The sequence below is a fragment of the Cololabis saira genome, chromosome 18 (genome assembly GCF_033807715.1).
Source record: "Cololabis saira isolate AMF1-May2022 chromosome 18, fColSai1.1, whole genome shotgun sequence".
NCBI classification, from domain to species: Eukaryota; Metazoa; Chordata; class Actinopteri; order Beloniformes; family Belonidae; genus Cololabis; species Cololabis saira.
Window position 1 is genome coordinate 12,260,275 of NC_084604.1, and position 21,288 is coordinate 12,281,562.

Consider the following 21,288-nt stretch of genomic DNA (forward strand, 5'->3'; position numbering starts at 1 on the left):
CGTTGGCGGCGTCCATAAGTAAGTGCTTGAATTTCTTCTTTTGCTTTCTTTTTTTCCATTTGCTAATATCGAAATTATTTATAATGAATCAATTTAATAACTTAAAATACTGATTTGACTCATACTGATCACTGATGATACTGATCCTGACTACTGACTTCCCACAATCGATATTTATGTTATTATTGACAACTGCTCATGTTCTTTTTGATGTTGTTCACTAAACTAGGATGTTGCATGGGAACGAGCAACAAGCAGGACAAGGAGACCAACAGCAACAGGCGCAAATGGAGCAGCAGCTGATGGACCAACGCTGACGTGCAGATGTTTTCAATGCTGTATCTTGAGAATATATATATATAAACACAAGAAGCTTCAACCCAACTTGGACAACAATATCTGTATCGCCTATGCTGATGAAAGAAATGTATTTCATTCATTTTGATAAAATGCTTATCGCTTAATAAATTAGCTTTACAGCAGACTGGAAACTCTCTCTTTTTATGTAAAAAAAAAAAAATCCAATCAAACTCATGTACACAAACTGTTTAACCAAAATATAAAACTTTAGTGAGTTTTTTTGCTGAATAAATGTTTTAAAGGTTTTAAAAATCAGAAACTGCACTGAAAATAGAGAATCGCTAACCTGAAGTTCTTCAGTAGTTTTGAAGGCAATTAACTAATTACATCCAACATAAATGAACAAGTACACAACATAAATGACCATGGTTTTTTTTCGTTCATTTATTTGTAATCAATTGATTACCTCAATTTAACAAAATTTTTCCTCATTCAGTGAATATTTGTTTTTGTGTATAAGTATTTATCATTAGACAATCTTGTCTTTGAACAATTTAAGTATCATCGTCTTCCATCTCACCTTCATCTCAAGGATTAAGGTAATTTACTCAAATAGACCGCATCAGGGACATCTACTATCATCTTTTCTCTTTGCTAAACAGAATGTGTAGAATTTCAAGGCATTAAGCAAAACAGTGTGTCGTAAGCTTATCGTCAAGAAGTAAATCCCTATATTTAACTGTATTTTAATTTAATCTGCCTTTAAATACCATGGGGTTAAATTTTGTTAAAGTCTCCCGTTCTTAACATAAATTGTGTATTTTTCTTGAACATTTAGGCTGGGCATAGATGAGCAGATTTTCCCTTATTTGTGGAAGGGAGCATGAATCTTATCAAAAGGATTTCTTTACCATTTTGTTTATCTTTTCCAAAATAGTGACATTTTTATTTCATAAATACAAAACAGAGACACACACACACACACACACACACACACACACACACACACACACACACACACACACACACACACACACACACACACACACACACACACACACACACACACACACACACACACAAAAGAATAGCTTCCTTTGATGCAAACTTTAAAAAAAGAAATAAACTGGTTTCTGATCTATTTGTAAAAAAATGTATTTGCCTCAATTTAATTTGCCCAAATGTTCATATATCTGCAGATGAACAATTTTTGTTCCTAAAGGATTGGGTTCATTTCTCGATTTACCACAAGACAGTATAATAGATAATATTTTCATGTTCCTCCATTGACCTTTCCAAATTTAATCTATACCTCATCTTCTCTTATTCCATCTCATTCCTGAAATTATGCCAGAAATCCATCCCCACCAAGGGCTTAACTTGGGGAATTTGTTGCTTTCATGTTCTTAATCGCCAGAAAGGTCATCTGGCTATACTGGAATTAACAGTATCCACCCGGCTTCACAAGATAAACAATTAACACTTTCTATTTCTTTAAAATAAAAAATTACAATATGCACTCAGAGAAAACACATAACAGTTCATGACAACCTGGATCCTTGGTTAAAAATATTACAAGGACTTCAATGTACAAGTAGACCAAGAGGATCGATATGATGTTGAAAATACAGTCTCCACCTTTTTGTTAACATCTTCTTTGACATGTACTACTTACTTCATTATTATCGTAAAGGTGATTTTTCTTAGATCAGAATATTATATGTTAGGAGGCAGTTAAAAATGGCCACGAGTATGGTATTATTGCAGATCGATAGATGCACATCTAGTCATTTGTGCTGTATGGAGCCTTATGGACATATTGAAATGATGGGGCAGTCTATGAGGGACGTGAGTGGATAATAAAGATTATAATAGTTTGGGTCTATTTTTTTGAATTTATGATACAAACAATTTTTCGATATCTTCAAATTAAAGATAAAAATGAAACTGAATTCAAATGTTTTGACATGAAAAGCTGTCTAGAGTATAAATTTCACTTCATATAAATGTAATTAAGAAGTTGTCTTACACAATTGTTTTTGAAAAGCCCCAATAATCAATGTTTTTAGCCAATTTAATCAGTTGTTTTGATTCAATATAAATATTGTTTGATTATTTTTATTGTGACGTGTTTGACAGACGACTTTGTATGGGTGCTATATAAATAGTCAAATTATCACTAACCTTGTTACATTACTGTAGCATTCGCCACAGAACATTCACTCGGAGGAAACCTCCTTCACAATGGAGGTTTATCAATGGTTTTATATGTCAGTTTGCAGTTGCTTCAAAAGTAAAACCAAATTCATCGGCCAGATCAGGGGCGTCAATTGGGTATGGCAAGGTATGGCAGCCGCCACACCTTGGCGTCAGGGTGTAAATGTTTGTTTTTTAAATAAATGTATGGAATTACTCTGTGTCTATTTGTATTGACTATTTATTATTTAATACATATAAAATAACTACAAATGCAAATCAGAACAACATGATCGATTTCACTAGATATTATCTTTCCCAACACTTGTACCCCCCCTCATATTTTGAAATGTGATGTCCCAGCGTCCCTGACGACGGTGGTCGTCATGAACTGTTTTAAGTTAAACTGGGATGTCTGCGTGATATTGTTGCACTGACATAGTGAATGAAGTGAACAGAATGCGTTATATTGCGTTCGTCAGATACAAGATTTCTGCTCTCTAACTCTGTCCATGGTGCAGAAAACGGATGCGTCTTGTGTAATTAACACGTTGTTAAAGTGTAGTGTTCGCAGGTATGTTAGCAGGATGTGAGTGAGGCTGCATTTAAAAAAGTTCAAATTTTCTTGACTACACAGATAAGCTACATAGCAGACTTCTGTGATGAGTATTTGCTGGGCATGTTGGTTGATACTGTAGTTAAGTTCTGTAACCTTGCCATCTGTAGCGGAGCCAGAGGGGGGGCAACGGGGCTGTCGCCACGGGGCCCACAAGTTCATAGGGCCCCGTTTTGTGTGATACGTTAATATATAATCGTAAATTGTAGGCTATAATAATAATAAAACGTGCATTGTGCGGCCAATGTAGGCTAATTCTTACTTTACAATTGACCTGAACGCATCGGGGCTGTGAGCCAACGCTGATTGGCTGTAAAGCCTGATTTATGGTTCTGCGTTAAATCGACGCAGAGCATACGGCGTAGGGTACGGGGCGTACGTGCGCATCGCCGCGTACCCTACGCCGTAGGCTCTGCGTTGGTGTAACGCGGAACCATAAATCAGCCTTAACAGTTACAGCCAATTTGCCGACTCTGCAAATTTGCGGCCATGAAGGAGATGAGCGCTAAACTTTAAAAGAGGACTAAGCATGTACAAGGTTTTGAATGTTACCCCGTTTTCCACGTTACCTGGATTATTTTGGGTTATGGAAGAGTCAACTACTATTGGTGAGTCAGTGTAACCTTCTTAAATAATGTCTTTATCAGAATGTTGTGGTAGCCTTGACCGGCTGCCTATTTGAATGTGCTTTGTGTTGTTGTCAACTAGACCGCTGAGTCTATTCTCAATTATAGAACTCAGAAATTATGTTATAGACCGCTGTGTCTATATCTATCTAAATAGATTGTGTAATCTTAGATCAGTTATGTTGTTTTGTATAAGCTGTATCAAAGATGGAACTGAGTCAGTCCGTGACTATATGAGTTTTCAGCGCCATGTGATGGACAGCTGTCAGGCCTGTGTGTGTGTGTGTGTGTGTGTGTGTGTGTGTGTGTGTGTGTGTGTGTGTGTGTGTGTGTGTGTGTGTGTGTGTGTGTGTGTGTGTGTGTGTGTGTTCTTCTGAACAAATTTGTGACTTTACTCTGCTTTCTGCAGCATAGGCCTATAGGCTTGGCTCAATAAAAGTGAGAATAAATGTAGTTTGATGGGCAGGATGAGGTGTTGTTGAACGTTAAAATTACTATCATAAGGGCCCATGGAGAATGCGCCACCCACTCTGTACTGAGACCCGCGCTCCGCCACTGCTTGCCATACCTTAGCTTTGACTGAATTGATGCCACTGGGCCAGATTTTTAAGAATACAAGAGAGACTTTCTAGCGTGCTGCAAAGCTAGTTTATTGAATGATTAGGATTTTATCCAAAAAGAATAAAACATCCTTCTTTCATCAGAATAAGCAGTGCGGACACATTTTCAAAATATTGTTTGCCAAGCAAAGTTGTGACTTCTCTGCCACATGTTAAAGGTAATGAATTGAAAAATCTGCAGAACAGCCCCTTTTAGACTACTCAAAACGACGTTGTGCAATAACGTCTTCAAACAAGCGTTTGTCCATCAGCTGCTGCTGGTCCAGTTGCTCCTGCTGCTGCTGGTCCAGTTGCTCCTGCAACTCTCGGTCCAGTTGCTCCTGCAACTCTCGGTCCAGTTGCTCCAGCTGCTGTTGGTCCAGTTTCTCTGCAAGTTTGTCTTTCCCGTGGAATAGACTGATTTGGTGAAAGCAGGATCAGCACAAAGTAAAGTGGAACGAAATCAGTTGTCAATCAAAACAAAAATGATAGTTGTGGAAGTGGTATTACTATGTTGCAAAATGCAAAATACTTTCATCTTTATAGACTTCAAGACAGAGCAAGAGTAGAACTTCAAGTCCTCACCTTTTGATGCCATGGAAGATATGAGGCACTGCACTTAAAACGGCTCCAATAAAACCCTCTCCAGGTTCGGCCATGAGGACAACCATAGACAACACGAGAAACACTACAGTACACTTCATCCTGTGAAAAAAAGAGGTCCTCCATGGTTAAATCTATGAATTTTGTTTTATGGCTATTATTTGAAAAGTATAATTTCTGGTAAATTAATGGCAGACTATTCATTTACAACCACTCCTGCTGGTCCTTCAATTAAAAATAATTTTTGTTCTCAGTTGTCTTTTTTGTTTTTTTTCAGAAATCGCTGTCTCTTTGTTTTCTCAGGAGGAAAGTTGATGACAGACTATCACAATGTGTTGGAGACCTGCTGATGTTGAAGTTAGTTAAAACTACCATAAATTTGTTATTCAGTGATAAAGAGGGAAATATTTTTTTAGTAAACAAAACAATGTGAGCTACAATGGAATATTACTGCCAGCAAAATGGAACTGCTCAACTACTGTAATTCACAACATATTAGTTCCTAGCGACAGTTAGGGACAAACATGGTGTGTAACATTGTCTTTATTAACAATAATAATAATAGACTTACCGTTGTTTAAATTCCAGAAATGATTTTTTCATGCTATGTATTAATTTGTCTTTTCTTTTTTATTTGTGATTCTAAATTTGTGTTTTCAAAGTCGGACTGAGAAATAATTGAGATATACAGCAACTAGTTACCGGTCAACATGCGGTCAACATGTGATCATCGAGGTCCAACATAATTCTTTCCCTTCACATATTGTAGAAGTTGGACCTACCCATTATAGAACTGACTGTGTTTTACATTTCTCTATAACTAACAGATTGTCGTTAGAATCAACAGATTAAACATTATTTGATGACAACTGAATGTGAAGAAATTATTTAGTTCTTACCTTTTCACTGATGCACAGTCAGCAAAAAACTGTCTTATGGCGAGCGTGTCAGAGGTTTTGTAAAATACAATACTGTTGGTCTGTTGCACATCTTTATATACACATATGACTGAGTGGAGTTCATGATTGTGAAACATGTTGCCATGAAGGGGACGGATAAGTCAACATGTTGGCCAGACAGATTTCTTAGAAATTTAACCACAAGGGAAGTGGTGCCCTGTCTTTATACAGGGCTTCATTTCCTGGTGTTACTTAAAGACCATTATTATATTTTTTATGAATAATAACATTGATAACTGTAAAAGAAAACAGACTGTTATTTCTCAACACCTCATGATTGAAAGTTTTCTATATTTTCTATAAGTCTTCTATATTTCCATGTCAATACATTTAAAAAATAAACAAATATACAGGGATTGATTTTCACTATTTAGGTTTAGGTTTACGATTCAGGTTTACGATTTAGGTTATGCTTTTCTCTTGAAAACATTCGGAAATCTGTGTTGTTCGACTAGTAAAATGTCTTTAAAAGAGCTTTTGTTCTGTGTTTTGTGGGATGGCTATACATTAATAAGTCAGCGGGCCCATCCCCAACCTGAATAGCTGCTCTACAACCCAGAGATGAATCAACCGCCCGTAGGGGAGGGGTCTGGCTCACAAAGGAGCTGACTTCCATCGGGCCGGCCACCTCCTTATGGGTCTGATGGCGGCCCAAAGTAAGGGACAGCTAGAAGGAAAGGGGAGGGGGAAATTGAGAACTTACAATCAAAGGAAAAGAGGAAAATGGGAGAATATGAAACATACCAAATTAAAAAGCAAATTAAAGGGGAAAAGGAAACAAAAGACCAATTAAAAGAGGAAAAACAACAAGAACAAACAAACAAACAAACAAAATGGCTCTGCCGTCCTGACCCCCCATCCCTTTCACTCTCATTTCTTCCTGCGTTAATGACCCCCCTTTTAAACCCTTTTTTTTAAATTTATTTAACATTATTTATTTATTTATTTTTGGCTGCATTCCTCTCCTTAAATAAACATCATTGTAGAAAACCATCATACCCATAAACACCACACACGTGCATACATACATAAACGCACTCATACTCGCACACACTTGATCGAAATCTGTGCAAAAACATTGACTTTGTTGTTTTGTACTGTTTCGTTTTTGTCTGTTTGTTTTGTTTGTTTTCTAGTGTAAGAAAAAAAACAACAGCTTTTGTTCAGTTGCTACTTTTCCATTTGCTGGTTCTGTTGCCCCTCTGGAAGTGCGGCTGTCGCATGGTGTTGACTGATTTAATGAATGCAGATTCAGTACACATGTGATGGAGCAGTCCGTCACTGGTTGCAGGAGCGACACCCGGCTGACCCTCATCCCGATGCTGGACGCACACATACAGACGCATGCCTGATCATCATTCACCCGGCCAACACACATTCAGTTCGCTTATTTGGCATTAAATCAGCATTGCAACTATGACAACTTTCAACTGCAGATTAAAAAGTTGAAGAACGAGTGGAGTTTACAACAGAAGGTGTTCCTGGGAGAGGAAAGTTTTCAACAGCTTCTTGAGTGCAGAGAGGGACGAATGTTCTTGTGCGCACTGGTAACCTGTTCCACCATTGAGGAACTTTATGAGCGAACAGTCTCAACTGAAATGGCCTTGTGTGAAAATAGGGCCGGTCTTTAGCCCCTTTTACATTGGCCAATACCCTGCGTTTAACGCGGGGAACCAGAATGACTCGCCTGCAAGGGTAGTCTTAACCACAGGTCCGGTCGTGGGAGAGGTTTGTTGAGAACAACCCACGAGGGAAGTTTTTTTTAAATGTATTTATTATTGATGTTTTATAAGAGGAACAGCAGCAGTAGGTCACAGATAAGGCCTATATTTGCAAGATGAGTAATGAGGCGATCCATGAGCTACTCAGCCTCAGAGCCGAGACGCCATAAACCAGCGTATGTCCAGAATCACAGAGGATGGTCCATTGCTTCAACAAGTAGACACAAAATTGACAAACCGGGGCTTTGCAAGAAGCAAAACTCACTCATCCCATTGTTCATCCATCCTTGTTTTTAAATTTACACCTGTCTGACGCCGCATATTATCCTGCTGATGTGGGGACATTATATCATTCTACACGCCCACACAGGTTACTTTGTTTCGCGGGTAACGCCTCCCGACTCACTTTTCTTCCACTCGACTCATCTTCAGGCACGAGGTGACAAATAACATGCCTTGCATTTATATTACCATTAAATACGCGTTCATCATCCGGCGACATTAGCGGGATCCAATCTTAAAATGCCCTGTGTTTACAATTGTGTTCATATAGAGCCCACAAGGTTTGACACTTGGGATGAGCTCGACACCTTGTGAGGGCCTCACACCACTCGGCCATCCTGACATAATGACATTCATGTCATAAACATAAGGTTTTCACAATTGTTTATCCCCAAGGTTGAGTGTCATTTTAGTTCAGCACATCTCAGTCTTCTTACTCATAATTCCAAATCATAAACGCATATCATTTTTTTAGAGAAGGTGTATAATGACTGTCCCCCAAAGAGTAAATAATATCATATATGTTTTTGATGCTGATGTTTTTTTTTTACTTTTGCTACATGACAAATCTATGAGGTGTGGAGTGAAAATAGAGTTAAGTGAAAAGATCATCATGTGAGATAGACAGTATGATTTTCATGTGATCTGAGATGATAATAAAATAGTCTATACTATAAATATATTAATGCCAATGGCGATCAGTTTTTTATCAGTGAGACAAGAACACCACTGAGAGATTATCATGTGCTGCAAACCTAATTTATTGTGTTATTAGCATTTTGGCAAAGTGAAAAAAAGTTTTTTAATCAGCTCTGCAAATACAGTTGCATAAGTTGTTGCTTTTCTGTCACCTGTTAAATAGAAAGAATGGAAAGTATCTGCAGATCAGCCCTTTTTAGACTAGTTGAAATGATGTCGTTGAACAACATCTTTAAACAAGCGTTTGTCTAGTTGCTGCTGCTGATCCAGTTGCTCCTGATGCTGTTGGCCCAGTTGCTCTGCAAGTTCGCTTTTCCCGTGGATAAAACTGGTTTAATGAAAACAGGATCAGCACAATGCGAAAAGGAGAAAAAAGTAGTTGTTTGATGATATTACTTTCAGTGTTGAAAGTAATATTGATTTCAAGACTTTAGTGTCTATATGCTGCGGTCCGTCTGGTTTGGAGCTGAATCAGCGGGACAATCCCATGTAACAAGTTGTCAAACAAAACAAAGGAATTGCAGAAATATCGCTGCTGTTTCTCATCCTCAGTTGCTGAATCGGCAGGACAAACCAGCTCTCCAGTCTCCCGACGGCTCTGGTTGAACGGACCATCCCAGTGTTCACCTCCATCACTATATAGATGTCTCTATTAGATATCTGCCGACATCCTGACCTGTAGTTTCACCCTCTTAAAACAAACTCCACATTCAGAACAGACAGGTTTACACAAAGGAGTGAGTAGGAGACACACACAGCTGCCCTGAGTTGCCATCAGCCTGCTCCTTAAATAGGGCTGAGGAACCAGGCTGACATAAACGCAAATAAATGCAGGTCCCTAATAAACGCCTGTTGATTTAAGTGATTTAAGCAAATAAATGCCCGGGCCTTTACTTTGGGTTTTATGGTAGTCTGTATTATTAGTCTGTATATGTTATTTACTGACTAAATTCAAATAGACAAGACAAGATGCCTAAGTTATTGTGCAATTCATAATATGATAAGTTGATCATTGTCTCAATAATCAAATAAATTAATTGACTATAAAACAGTTGTTAGTTGCAGTAGTGGCGAATATGGTTTTTGGATAAGGTGAAGGAAACCGGAGCACCCGGAGAAAACCCTCAAGGAAATGTAGGGAGAGCTAAACTCATTTTAACTGTGTCTACTCATTCTAGTTCTGTTTCATTCCCTCCTGGCTGCCAGTGGCAGTAAACAGAGTGAATATGTCTCCTCGCGCTCCGCGCAGGTCGAGATTTAATAACAACAAAGTCACGTGGGTCACTTGTAGGCTACCTGTGCGCCTATAAATACCGCCCGGTAGCCTACATCCGGCCTCTTTGATCTTCTCGCCGTTAACCTGACATACTTCGCGGGTTAATCGCTCCGTAGATCCGTGTTTCGGGTCTATATTTTTTTCTGTTTGCAGGTTATGGGGAGGTAAGCTCAACTCTGGTTGGTGGTGTTTGACAGCCTGCCTGTGACTCTTGGTCGGAGTGCACGTTGTTGCCCTCTAAGGCTGTGCTTGTCAAGCCATCTTGCCTCTCCTTTGTCTATCTGGAGGATTTGAGTGCCCGTGTCTTGGGCTGGCTCGCTCCCCAGCCACACAAACTGTCTTGATTGTTTGTTGCTGAGCTGATTCCTCCACATGCTAGATGTCCCAGCCGCGTGCAGTGGTCAGCCCACAGCTCTCGTCTGTTGGTTCCTAGCCTGGCTTGGTAAGTATTTTTTATTTAAGTAAATTTAAAAAAATAAAAATAAATAAATAATAATAAATGTGGCGGCCACAGTTCTCGCTTGGATTGCCTGGCTCCACACTCAATTGTTTGGATTGAAAACAGTGGTGTGGGGAGTCTGTTAGATGTTCGTATCGGGTCTCAGTTCTCGCCCAGATTTCCTAACTTGACCCTTTTATTTTTTGGAGGAAGCGATGATGGCTTGTACATCGTGTGGCACTCTACTGTTGGTAGAGGATGACCATGAGTTGTGCCCCCAGTGTCTGGGGGTGGGGCACCTGAGGGAGGCCCTCTCCGACCCCTGCATCAACTGCAGCATTTTGCCGCTCTCGGTGAGAGAGGAACGGCTGCGTCAGGTGGAAGGCCTCCTGTTTGGGAGCGACCTCCCACCCTCTGGGCCCGCTCATGTCAGTGCAGGTTCCCGCAAGAAACACCGGGACAAGCGCAGTGGCCCTACGCAGAAGAAGGCGAGTGATGCTCCCTCTCGCAGTGAGATGGAGGATTTACGGGCTGAACTGGAGCAGCTTAAGGCCTTAGTGAGGGAGCAGGCTCCGCCCTCCCCACCTCTGGCGGTCCCCTGGGAGTCAGATTATGAAGACGATGCTATGTCTACCAAGGCTTCAAACTCCATGTTTCAAGGCCGTGACAGTGTGTTTAGCTCTGGCGAGTATCCCTCCCCTGAGTTGCCGTGTCTGGTGGTTGACCCAGCCAGCATTCCGGCTGAGGGTGGCTCGGAGACATCCCTCAGGAGCTCTGGGAGCACTGAGCTGGGAGAGGGCCCCTGCCCTTTGCAGGCAACACTGCGTGCGGCCCTTGCTAAGGTTGGGCTGGATGATGCACCCGCTGCCCAACCGGCGGGCAACCCATTCTTTCGCCGGACTCCTGTGGCCCGGCCCTTTGATGTCCCGCCCTCGCCTGCTTCTTTGCAGGAGCTGCAGCGCTGCTGGGCAGATCCAAAGGCGTTTGCCCACCAGGGCAAGGATGCGAGGACCTTGGCCTCCATGCGCCAGGCGGAGCAACATGGCCTGGTTCACATGCCTCCGGTGGACCCGTGTATCGCCTCACTGATCCTTTCACCAGATGAGGCGCTCAAAGACAAGGCCCGCTGTCCTAGTCCTCAGTGCCGAGTGACGGATAGTCTTCTTTCGACGGCTTATGATGCGGCGGGCCGCATGGCTCGCATTGGGAATTCCCTCTCCGTGTTCTTCCTCGCCCAGTCCCAGATGTTGCAGTCGGAGCATGAGGGCGGGGAGTTGGGTAACACGAACGACGCTGCGCTCCAAGCCTTTGGGTTGATGACCAGGGAGCTTGTTCGCCTGATCTCCACCCTCGTGGTGACGCGGCGTCAGGTGTGGCTTTCGCAGGCACCCATGTCTGACGATTGTAGGCAGACGCTACGGAAGCTTCCTGTGGTGCCGGGCCAATCATTTGGGCCAGAGGCAGAATGTGCATGGGGGCGCAGGAAGCAGTCGGGCCAGGCATCAGAGGCCTGGGGTCGTCGGCGTACGAGGATGGGACCCCCGGCTCAGCACTCCAGGAGACGGGGCGCACGAGACCTGCGCTGCTCACATCCCCCGAGCCTCCCTGGCAGCACAGCCAGGTTGCTGGGGGTGGGGGGCGTCAGCCCAGGGGTGCACAGCCTCCACCTCGCTGGTCTCAGCGGGTGACAGGTTTATGACATGGCAGGTAGACCTGCCCCTTCAGGCATTGTTTGTCATTCCACCAGGGGTGTGGCCACTTCCTGGGCGGCGATGAGAGGGGTACCATTGTCGGAGATCTGTGCAGCAGCATCCTGGATGGCGCTGTGCACCTTCTCCAGATTCTATCGCCTTAACGTGGCCTCTGAGTCCACGCTGGCATCGGCCGTTCTGCCTTTGGCTTCTGCGGCTGACCACTAGGTGGGTGTTGTTCCTTGTGACAGTGCTGGTATGAGTCACCCACTCTGTTTACTGCCACTGGCAGTCAGGAGGGAATGAAACAGTACGGAAGTTACGGATGTAACTATGGTTCTGTGAATTCCTGGATGACTGCCAGTCACACCGGTCACTCCGAACTTCCTGCAAGAAGATTCTGGGAGGCCGGATGTAGGCTACCGGGCGGTATTTATAGGCGCACAGGTAGCCTACACGTCACCCACGTGACTTTGTTGTTATTAAATCTCGACCTGCGCGGAGCGCGAGTAGACATATCCACTCTGTTTACTGCCACTGGCAGTCATCCAGGAATTCACAGAACCATAGTTACATCCGTAACTTCCGTTCAATCACATCCTTTATTTTGATGTGGATTTAATCTTCGACTTCAAACTAGTGTTTTGAAATTAGTGTTTTGAAATTATTAAAAATATTTTCTGTTGGTGCAACCACCAAAGCAGTAGCAAACAGTCCCAACGTAAGAGCTTTTATAACAGTGTCTCTGTACCCTTTGGCCTTTGGTGTTTTGATTAAAGTCTTTAAGGTGAAAGATCCTTAGTGTTTGTTTGTCTGGTGCACCATAAGAAAACCAGTGAAATAGAATCAAAGTTAATACAAGCTTTTATTATATCATGCACAATGTTTTCCGGCCGAAGGTACACTTCTCTCAAACCACATAAGCAGGAGAGGAATGCACCCGGTGGTCATCGCTCCAGTCCTATTTATACTAAAAAGGGAGGTGTTCTTTGTGTGTGAACCCCATCTACCAAATATATCAGACCTTCAGTGTCCCTGTTCACTGTTTCCTCCTCAGGATGTCAACCCAGATAACAGATAAGACCCCTCAATGTTAAAACATCTGTTTCTCCCCATTGTATTCACTTAAGTAAGAGTAAATATCTGAACTATCTAAACCCTGCAAATAAAGAAAACAGTTGAGCAATATGGCACTAAACCCTGCAGATAAAGAAAACAGTCGAGCCATAAACAGGGGCTGACTCTGCGACTAGATAAAAACAGCTGAACTATAGCTAAACTCCTGATTAGGACATAACTGCATATAGAGAAAACCACCAGTGTAGAATCTTCTAGAAAAACCCATCAAACTCTTAAACAATTTCATGAAATCCTAACAAAGGTGTCAATTACTGCATCGTTTATGGGCTTCTTTGACAATAAGATGACCAATAATTCGTCAAGACCGCCAACCCCAGTAATCAGATTTTTTAAGAAACATATTTCAACATTATTCACAATATCTACTCTAAATGTAAAATCTGAGTCCACGACATGGGGCCAAATCTTCCTATAAAAGTCATCTATCGCTTTCGCTTCATGGACTATGGCCATGGTGAGGTTAGCTTTTTTCAAAGCTGCACGAAGTAGCTCTGTAACTACTAAGTGAATAAGAATTTGTTTACTTTCTAGATTAGTGCAGTCCATTATCCTCACAATGACAAATAAAAGCCGGGTATTTAATTTCACCTGAATTAGATGCAATCAAATCTAATGTGTAGATCACTGAGAGTCATCCAGTATCTGTGGTCAAATGTGTGATCTTTGTTTATATTTGGTAAAAGAATTCTGTGATGCAACAAAGGCAGTGGGCGGGGCCAATTCCAAACGGTTCTTTATGATGGCATCTTTTGATGTTAGCAATTTTCTCAGTGACTTCAAAGCATAATCTTAAATTGGTCACAATGAACTCCGCCCCTAAAGTTCCCAACTCCCAACATGGCCGACAGTCCCCTCAGCCAGCGTGGCTCCATTACACTCTAACGCCACACACCCCTGCACATGACCCGTGCAATTTTTTTGGGGGCAGTTACTCAAGTGAAGAGAAAACGGCACTCAAATAAAGTACTAAAGTAATAAAGTACTACATTCACAGTCTATGTAGTGTATAAAATAATTACAGTTCCACATGTTTTCCACATTATTGTAATTTATCACTACACCCATGCACTCATGGGTGTAGTAATAAATTACACCCATGCACTCAAAGATACTCATCAGATTTTTCCCTTGTTTTATTATTTTATCTGTGCAAATGAACTAAAAACCAGCAGATCCACAGAAAAACATAATCTGTTTTATGGTTCTGATAAATATACAGTCAGAATTCAGTGGTGTAATGGCGTTTGAGCAGAGACTGTTTGTGGGGAATTGCAGTCGCAATGGAGGTAGACAGAAGTGAGGGACCACCTATCAATGCTACTATCAATGGGTTTTTTTCATGCAGGTTCCTTATCACATCTCTTATACCCTCTTACACTCTTTCCATTGTAATTTCATGTTGAACTACTGTACCTGCTTAAAGTGCATTATTGTGACTGGTGTGTATGCAGTCACAAAAATGAGCGGGTGACTGGAGGGGCACAGGGCGTTTGATCCCACCCATGTGGTTGCTGTGACATGCACATAGATTGGGAAAGGGGCGGGGAGTTATGCAGTGTCGTTAGTTGTGTCTTGTTCAAACTGTGCTGTTTGACACACACACACACACACACACACACACACACACACACACACACACACACACACACACACACACACACACACACACACACACACACACACACACACACACACACACACACACAGACTTACAGTGGTGTCTTCGTTCTCCTTTTCTTACTCCAGTTGAAGCATGTACAGCTGAACCACTGTGTTTTCAAAGTTTCAAAGTCTGTATCCTTGTTTCTATCTGCAAACATTTTTGGTGAAAGCCAGGAGGGGTGTGTCATTACCATGTTGGCTCTCTCCATGGAGGAAGGGAGGCATCTGCTAGTTAGCCTAACAGTTGGCACCTTTCCAAGCTATTTAGCTTAAGCTGAGTGCTAGGTGCCCAGACACTGTAAAACAGGCTTCAGCTGTGTGTAGGCCACTCACACGTAGCGCTGAAGATAAACAAAACTATAAAAAATGTTGCAGTTTCTGTTAAAAACACTTTAATCCCAGAGATTTATAAGTGTCAAGAAGGATAAACACACTGAAAAAAAGGGAAAAATCAGCATAAAATAAGAAAAGCAAGCAGAGGAAGCATCCGTTGGAGTGTGGCTTAGGACAGGTAGTGCCTTGCAACTATACAAATGTAAATTTGGACCCAAATACACAAGTCAAGAACCTTTGACTGAAAAAAGAAAAGCAGAAAAGATCTCTACTGGCATTTTTGTATCAGCTTCAATGATTGACATCAGACTCGGTAAACTGACACAATGCAGAAACGTGTAGCCCCTCCCAAGACTGGCTCCAAAAGCTAAACGCTGTCTGTCTCACAAGACACTTGACACGTGGCCAGCGCTGTCATTGGTCAATATTAGGCCAGTAGTCACGTTTTCATGGCAACTGAAATGAAGTGATGAAAAGCATAGCGACACAACAACTATACATTTTGACCCATACTTTTTTGTTTGTACAACTCTACAGAAACTTTACTTAAAAGTCCAACTTCATTTACAAATCATAAAGTTACAGTTTGTAACTAAAATGCGACTGTGACAGTGAAGTCGCTTCTCTGTGACCACCAGCGTTATTTTATCAGATAGGTTAGTTTGTGTCCTCCTTCACAACCAAATATCATGTTTACAACGCACACTGCACTACTGAGCCGTCTACTGAAGAATATGGAAATATTCTGCAGAAATATCCCTGCTGTTTCTCATCATCAGTTGCTGCATTGGCAGGACGAACGAGCTCTCCAGTCTCCTGACGGCTCTGGTGGAACGGCCGACAAACCATCTCCAATCGCGCTGTTTTCTTTACGAGATCACAGAAAAAAAGGGAAAAAATCAGCATAAAATTAATAAAATAAGAAAAGCAAGCAGAAGAAGCATCCGTTGGAGTGTGGCTTAGGACAGGTAGTGCCTTGCAACTATACAAATGTAAATTTGGACCCAAATACACTCAATAATTTTTGAAGAACACAACTATTGTATGAAAAGGAAAGTATACACTAGCCTTATAACTAAACACTAATACGCTAACAATTACACAGTTTTCTTTAAATACCTAAGTTTCCTTTGTGTGCGGTCCAGAGATGGAAAGTTAGTTCTGATGCATCTTTTACCTTGTCACAATGCATGCATTGAACCGACCCATGTTCTTATAATACTGCATTGCATGTAATGAAACTGATTTCAAACTTGACTGACACATTTGTTGAAATTGCTGTTGATAATGACAGTGGTTATCCTCCAAACTGTTGCAGGGCCCTTGAGCAAGACAGAGAATGTTTGAAAAGTGCCATATTAGAGCAAATAGACTTCAATGTTACAACCACACTCTCCAATCAAAAACCCATGACTGTTTTCAAAACTGGTAAACAAAAAAGGAGTTTACAAAAAAGTAGTATATACTATAGATGGACATTTGCACGACTTGCAGTAAGTGAAATGTTCTCAAATGGTTTGCTACTTACAGAAAATTAACTAGTGTGCAACTGACTGGTCTACCTTACTTACAACATTGTATAATTCAATATGTCACGACAGAGAAATATGATCTGAGCAATGTTGTGACTGACTTCCATTAGTAGCATAATATAGTTGTTCTTACAGTGGCAAACTACGTACCAATAAAGACCACCAGACCTGTATACTCCACCTTCTGGTCCCTAAGTTGACAAAAGCACACCCTAAAACCTCACTATTTCTTGAATGAGTTACTTTTAAATGACCTACAATAAATAAAACTGCTGCTACCGTATCTGGTGCTATTTTACGAGTCATATTCCATGTTTAGCTTTGCTATATGTAGAGATCTCTATTTAAAAGGTCCCCTTGTTTACATTATCATGTATATACTTTTTTTTTGCTCATCTTGCAGATGTATTCCTGAGATATTAGCTTTACAAGCCTTAGCCATCGGTGCAGCCATGCGATGAGAAATGTGTGGTCTTTCTGTGGAACTGAAACAAGTTCCTGCCTTGGGGTAGTTACTTCAATGCAGTCCTGAAAAACTGCTGGGTTGAGGGTGGTGTTGACCTGACTTGGGTATGTCCTTGGTGGGTGATGACAATGCTCAAGGATCTTGATCTCTTTTGTTAGAAAATTGTAATAAACACTCAGGAGCGCACAGGATTCAAGAGGGTGGAAGATTTAGTTCAGCACGTAAGAAGTTAAATACAGAGAGTTACACAACTGTTTAACTGATCAGAGTTGTTCCTATATTTCCTTACACACAAATAGTTAAGCATTCATATTAGTCATGCTGGCCAGTGGGGCTTTATCTATGATCATAAATTCAACATATCTCACGAGGCCTGATTATACTGCGTGGGTAACAAAGGACCAGTTATTCACACAAGACACTTATACAGTAATAAGACACACATGGTTCTAAATTTCCATCACATTTCAAGTTTGAGTCTTTCACAGCAGTGTATGCACAAATTGCTAATAGAAAGACACAACATTTCAGTGGTGTCTAATCTGATCTTCGTCTTCCCATTTCTTTTTTCTTGATTTTTTGTAGTCTTCTTTAATTCATTGGGGATTGGCAAACAGCAAAAATGGTGCATTATCGCCACCTAATGGTATGGAGTAGCAACATGCCTAGTCAGGTGTGGTACAATAATGGAAACGCAACAGCTGAAAGAAGGTTTTATGGTTTTAGGTTTTATCCTGGATCCTCACTAATGGAAATCTGTGTACAATGTGCATGTGTAGGCGCTGGGCTATTCAAGGTTTTGAAGTTGTGCAATAATCATTTTTAATAAATAAAAAACAACTGTGTATGTTCTGGGTTGTTTTTTCAGTTTTTTTTTTTTTTTTTTTTTCTTGTTGCAGCATCTGGAAACAACTAGAGACCATAGAGGGAGCTCTGAGGGATGTCTGAGTGTAATCCATGATCCCACTACACTCAGCTAAAAACTCCCCTTAAAAGGAAGGGGACAGGAATCTGCATCAAGTGTCTGCAAGATGAGATGACAGGAAAGACCAATGAACACAAAAGTTCAAGGTGTATTTGCAAAAATACAGAGAGAGAAAAGAGAAACACAAAGTTAAACACGTCAAAAAGGACAGTGAGTGAATGACATCTGACCTTTGCTTAATGAGGCCCCGTTTACACGGCGCAAAAACGGAGGGGTTTTCATGCGTTTTGGCCGTTCGTTTACACGAAAACGGAGGTCAAAGCCCCCAAAAACGATCATTTTTGAAAACTCCGGCCAAAGTGGAGATTTTCAAAAACTCCGTTTTCACGTTTGCGTCTAAACAGAGAAAACTGAGGAAAACAGAGATTTACGTCACATTATGCGACAGAAACGTCACCAGCAGCGTCATGAGTGCGACCTGTGTTTACAATTTGTTTGGCCATCGTCAATATTTTCTTTTATTTTACCTGTTTTAAATTCTCTCAGACTCTCGTTCCGTCTTGGAAGTAAAGCCTGAATTATGGTCCCGCGTTAAATCGACGCAGAGCCTACGGCGTAGGGTACGCGGCGATGCGCGCCGTACGGTGTGCGTCGCCGCGTACCCTACGCCGTAGGCTCTGCATTGGTGTAACGCGGAACCATAAATCAGCCTTAACTGGAAGTTACACGTGTCATTTGTTGATGTTTTTTCCAGGATTCTGATTGGCTGGTATGACGTTAACAGCGTTTTCATGCGGGTCCGTGTAAACGAGGATATTTTTGAAAACGTAGAGGGGAATATATCCGTTTTTGTAAATACCCGGCTACGTGTAAACGTGGCCTGAGTTTTAGGCTACCCAGGATATTAGAGCTGTTAGATTTTGTGGGCTTCACCACAAAACCTTATCATAAAACATGCATACTTCCCTTTCAACATTTCTATACTGTATGTCCACTTTGTAGCAGTAAAGAAAGAAAAATCCTTAACATTTTGGAGCCTCATCCTTGTATGCTAAAACCTCATTTAAAAGATACATAGTTGGATATTTGAACTGTAGACTAATTGAAGAGTCTGTCTTTGGAGATATTAGGTCTCAATCATATAGGAGGCTGCCTTGGAGACACAAAAACCAAGAACCACTTTTTTTTGTTTTTATTTTTCATTTTAATCTTTCGTGATACTTTTAAAGGGTCGCTTCTGTCGTGACTGCATGATAATAGAATATTAGAGCAAGATGTCTTAACTATGCACCACTGCCTGTCTGTGGTGTGACTGTCACTGTGACTGAAAAAATGCAATGTTCTAGCTGCTATCAGTGTTAACAGCTTGATTACTATCGTATCACTTCCCCAAGCTCTGGTTCCTCTTCTCTCTTCCTCTTTTAGAGGAAGTGATGGGAAAAGTTTCAGACAACTTGTCTGTGTTTTTTTTCTTTTTAAGTTTTTACTATCTTACACCTATTTATTGAATATTTCACCATTTTTTTGGTAAATTCTCTGGATAAAAGTGGGGGAAAAAAGTGAAGCCAATTTTATTTGTAGAGCCCATTTCATGTACAGGACAATTCAAAGTGCTTTACCAAAAAAGATTTTATAAAATGCATTGAAAATTAAAAATGTTTTAAAGCAGAAATTAAAGCGCACCCATACAATACATTAGTTGGACATTAAAGTCTGCAATGACATGATAGGGGGCAAGGTGGCGCAGCCGGAGAAGCCCCACCCTGTCCGGCTTTAGTTCTTCTGAGGAGGAGACGAGCAGCAGCAGGAGGGTCCATGAAATCCTCATGAGAAGACAGGATTTGGGGGAATACAGGCTCGTTCAGGAGCTACAGCTCCATGATGAGCTTCTACTTCAGGCTGAACAGGGAGCAGTTTAACAGCCTGTTGGGGAGAGTTGGAGCCTCAGCAGGATCAACCAACTTCAGGCTTCATCACTACAACTGAACGCATGGCCTCTCTTCCTCTCCATCATGTCATCATATATCTGTCTCTCAAGTTTTTAATTTTTTTTCTTCAAGTCATCTACTGTAAATAGTTAAAAACATATTTTATTAAAAAACCTTTCTGAACTATGTTGTTGTTTTTTAGCTCATGTCAGTCATCTAGATTTTTAGATATACTGAGTGGACAAATGTGCTTCAGTTTACAAAAGTATTGACACGTGGTCTTTTCATAACCATATATTGATAAATGATTCAATTGGTCCTGATATTAGGCATGGAAATGCTATATTTTATTTTAAACTAACATTTTATTGTTAAAAGAATATCACATTTCTACCACTTTTAAACACACCAGGTATGTCCAAATTGCGGGAGATTTCTCTCCACTTTTGTCTCTTTTTAATTATGTCCCGATAGGCCTGCAGTGTTGTATTCCACAGCTCCTCACACAGACTCACAGCCACAGATCATTCTTTCCTCCATGTTGATCGTCTCTGATCTACAACCTGCAAGTTTTTTTCACCCTCCACCACCTTCTCTCCTATTGGACACCGCTGACTCTGAGATGTCGTCACAGGGCGCACGGTGAAATTAAATAAATGTTCAATTCGCAGTGGCAGCCTTCGCCCTGTTGCGCGCTCTGCCGCCACGGCAAGCCGGCGGTGTGCGCCTTCTTGCGCCCTTTGTCGCCACGCAAACTCGGCGGCATGCGCCCTGTTGCGCGCCGCCGAGCTCGGCGGCAAAGCCTTGCGCTCTTGCGCGGCGGCAGCACATACACAATTAATGGGAAAGCCGGCGGCTGCTGCCGCTGTGCGCCCTCTATGTGAAAGCCCCTTAAGGAGGAGACCTGAGCTCAGTGCAGGGCCCTCTCGGGGTTGGTAGAGGATGGCAATGCCCAGGACTGTCACTTAGGTAGGAGCACTGGGTGATGAAAATGGGAAAAAATCAGGATAAAAAATAAAAAAAAAAAGTCTGTAATGACAAAGAAGACTTCAGGGTCGGTATTTGGCATTTTCCAAGAAATTACTCTTTGACTTGGTGAACTGGGATGCAGCTGAAACAAGCAAATAAAAAAAGCATTTTTAGTGCAGGATTGTACAAAGTTTGTATATAATTCCCAAAAACCTGAACGTTTCCCCAATCATCAAGCCCCTTCTAACCCAAAGAGCATAGACCACCTTGGAGGAATCTGGGCTATAAATTACCCTCCCAAAATGCGGCCTGTTGATTTTGTTTAA

At 41.5% G+C, this 21,288-nt stretch overlaps 2 protein-coding genes across 2 annotated transcripts in view; one reads left to right on the plus strand and one right to left on the minus strand.

Annotated features, from left to right (window-relative positions):
• Positions 1-21,288, plus strand: part of LOC133418595 (exostosin-1) — a 380,641-nt gene that overhangs the window by 233,071 nt on the left and 126,282 nt on the right. The window lies entirely within an intron of this gene.
• Positions 4,432-5,939, minus strand: LOC133418599 (pteroicidin-alpha-like). Its single transcript, XM_061707370.1, has 3 exons — positions 5,840-5,939; positions 4,923-5,042; positions 4,432-4,754 (listed from the first exon to the last, which is right to left on the minus strand). Exons 2-3 carry the CDS (start codon positions 5,039-5,041, stop codon positions 4,556-4,558), a joined length of 318 nt encoding a protein of 105 aa, XP_061563354.1. The 5' UTR covers position 5,042; positions 5,840-5,939; the 3' UTR covers positions 4,432-4,555.

Bases quoted from the DNA above. Each gene is read 5' to 3' on its own strand.
- LOC133418599 (XM_061707370.1), bottom strand. From the start codon at position 5,041: ATGAAGTGTACTGTAGTGTTTCTCGTGTTGTCTATGGTTGTCCTCATG. The intron at 4,755-4,922 runs GTGAGGACTTGA...TCACCAAATCAG, and splicing joins ATCTTCCATGGCATCAAAAG to TCTATTCCACGGGAAAGACA.